Source organism: Dendroctonus ponderosae, unplaced genomic scaffold (assembly GCF_020466585.1).
Source record: "Dendroctonus ponderosae isolate FM_Combo_2020 unplaced genomic scaffold, Dpon_F_20191213v2 Dpon_F_20191213_1239, whole genome shotgun sequence".
Taxonomy (NCBI): domain Eukaryota; kingdom Metazoa; phylum Arthropoda; class Insecta; order Coleoptera; family Curculionidae; genus Dendroctonus; species Dendroctonus ponderosae.
This window is the reverse complement of record NW_026017358.1, coordinates 1-2,789: the sequence shown is the minus strand read 5'-3', so window position 1 is coordinate 2,789 and position 2,789 is coordinate 1. Positions and strand designations below refer to the sequence as shown.

General features: G+C 35.9%; 1 protein-coding gene across 1 annotated transcript; it reads left to right on the top strand.

Moving 5' to 3' along the window:
• The first annotated feature begins 6 nt into the window (after positions 1-6).
• On the top strand, positions 7-1,272 carry LOC125503150 (prostaglandin reductase 1-like). The gene is made up of 6 exons (XM_048663132.1): positions 7-33; positions 91-273; positions 477-595; positions 651-805; positions 863-968; positions 1,022-1,272. The coding sequence occupies exons 1-6, from the start codon at positions 11-13 to the stop codon at positions 1,249-1,251; spliced, it is 816 nt and encodes a 271-aa protein (XP_048519089.1). The 5' UTR covers positions 7-10; the 3' UTR covers positions 1,252-1,272.
• The last annotated feature ends 1,517 nt before the right edge of the window (positions 1,273-2,789 follow it).

Below are 2,789 nucleotides of genomic sequence, written 5' to 3'. Positions count from 1 at the left end.
AAACACCACTATGTATGGAACGCAAGTGGCCAAGTAGGACTTTAAATCCAGAAAAATTCACTCAATTTAACTGGCTGCGAATGTTTCCAGAATAGTGGAAAGTAGAAGTCTCAAGTTTCCCGTTGGGCAATATGTGCTAGGTCCGTTTGGCTGGAGAACGCATACAGTAGTACCGGAAAATGGACCAACGTATGTCGGAATGGAGACTTATCTTTTGCCTGATTTCCAAGGACTGCCCATTTCGTTGGCTTTGGGAGTATTAGGAATGCCCGGGTAAGCACAAATTTTTCAATAATGCGAAAAACCGTGGTTTTGCCGAAACCCGTTGATAGAAAACGCCACTATTTTAGTGAAACTTTAAAAGGTAAGCACTGTGTTTTGAAATCTACTGAAATTTTCTGTGATACCAGAAAAGATAAATATTACTCCTACCAATTAACACTAATTTTTTAAGCTGCTAAGTACATTTTTTGCAGAAATACTGCATTATTTGGACTTTTGGAACTGTGCCAACCCAAAGCAGGCGAAACTGTAGTGGTGTCAGGGGCAGCAGGAGCTGTTGGAAGCCATGCAGGCCAAATCGCCAAAATCAAAGGTTGCAAGCTTTAAAAACTGTCCATTTCTTCTTCCCAACAAAAACTTTTATTCAGGCTGCATAGTGATTGGCATAGCAGGTTCCGACGAAAAAGGAAAATGGCTCACCGAAGAGCTGGGATTCGACTATTTTATAAACTACAAAACCCAAAACGTTGAGGAGGAATTGAGGAAAGCGGCCCCTCAAGGAGTGGACTGCTACTATGATAATGTAACCAACCTAATCAACACTTGAATTGACCAAAGAATTATGAAAATTATTTTAAAGGTCGGAGGAGAAATTACAACTACTGTACTAAATCAGATGAATGCTTTTGGACGAGTCGCCCTCAGTGGATCGATTTCCTCTTACAATTCCATCGGCCCTTTTAAAGGTAGATGTTCAAACAAACTGAATGAAATTGCTTTAACTTGAAAATGTTTTCAGTGACCACACCCAATCTCACCATTGTCCTGCAGCAACTGAAACTCGAAGGATTTATCGTTACCAGATGGAACCACCGATGGATGGAAGGAATTCAACAAAATCTGCAGTGGATCCAACAAGGAAAGCTCAAATACCGAGAGACTGTGACCGAAGGTTTCGAGAATATCTTTAAGGCATTCACTGATATGTTAGAAGGTGTTAATGTGGGCAAAGCCATTGTGAAGGTTTGAGTTAATAAAAAGTAACAAAAACTCCTGTTGTATTTGCTGGTAGGTACTAGCTCTGAAGATGAAGTTCACTAGTGCTTGCGCAACGTCAGGGAGAACACCTCAGATTAAAATATTAATGTCTTTGGGGGAACTAAGGCCCGACGAGTTTTTTCAAGTAAATTTCAATACATACAATTTTTCGAAGATTTATTAAAAAGCCGATCAAAACATAACTAAAGGTCAATCGTTGAAAAGAAACTTGATGGTGGTTTATTGAAAACGAAACGGAGAGGCAAAAAATTGATAACGCTGCATTAAAGTAGCCATGATCAAGGGTAGTCGGTTTTTCTCCAGCTTTGATATTAACGACAGAAAAAAATTAATGAAATTAGAAAATTTCAGTTTTTTCCAAATAAGTCAGCAACGAAAATTTGTATCAAAGATCTGAAAGCGCAATTTTATTAGTCTTTTAATTGCCCAACTTTTCCCCATTTTACCAACCTCGTCTTATTTACGCTTCTTATCTTGCACTCGTTGACTCTGTGAACTTTGCGTATTTTCTTTTTTGCCTTTTTCAAATTAAAATCATATGAAACGTGGTGTACGTACTTTTACAACTTTATGGAAAATATTGTGTGTAATATCCGCGTCATAAATTAATGCACGGTTGAAATTTTCCCAATAAATCAATATAGACATGAATATTCATTCATTCACAAGTTGATTTTTGTTACTTTATGTTAGAACACAAACATAATTTAGAAGTAAAACCAAGTTCCTTAATTTTCACAAATATGTAACAATGTCGAATACGCGAATATTCGAATACTCGATTATTCGAATATTCGTTAGATATTCAAGTATTCCAATAATTTTACTATTCGAATAAACCACTAAACGAATATTCGAATATCAGATTTAAAAAAATTCCGAGCCTTAAAATAATCACTATTATTATACTAAATCACAGTTAAATATGAACTTTATTGCTCAATACTCATCAAATCGCTGTAAGCTATTGCAAATACAGCAACGTATGTTTCTTTTATCGCGAAATTCTTCATCAAATCGGTCAAGCGAATCCAATAGAGAGTTCTAAATGTTTGATTTGTCATCAAGTTGAGAGAATCTGCAGATCTGATCTGAAGATTATTCGTTTGCAGGAGAGTAAATATGATTATTTTCATTTGCTTGTAAATATATGGGTATTTGTTTAAATGCTTGTAGAATATGAATAATTTATTTTATAAAAGTATACAAAGTGCTTATAAAGATATTTGCAATTTGTGAGTTTGATCCTATGTATATTCCCAGCATATTCCCGCAATGTTCTGTATATTTTTTGAACATTCTGGGATATTCATAGAATATCAAATGCTATCTGGGATGTTCTTTAGTAATCAACAAATGATAGCACTCGGTCTGAGCGGAGTATTATTTACTCTACTTAGTGCAGGTAGGTCTAGCCGTTTTGGTGTTCGCCTCATAAATCGGAAAAGAGCCACAGAAGGTCTTTTTGCCACCTTAATAAACGATATGATAAATAGTGAGTGGGATGG

Bases quoted from the DNA above. Each gene is read 5' to 3' on its own strand.
- LOC125503150 (XM_048663132.1), top strand. From the start codon at position 11: ATGTATGGAACGCAAGTGGCCAA. The intron at 34-90 runs GTAGGACTTTAA...GAATGTTTCCAG, and splicing joins TATGGAACGCAAGTGGCCAA to AATAGTGGAAAGTAGAAGTC. The intron at 274-476 runs GTAAGCACAAAT...CATTTTTTGCAG, and splicing joins GGAGTATTAGGAATGCCCGG to AAATACTGCATTATTTGGAC.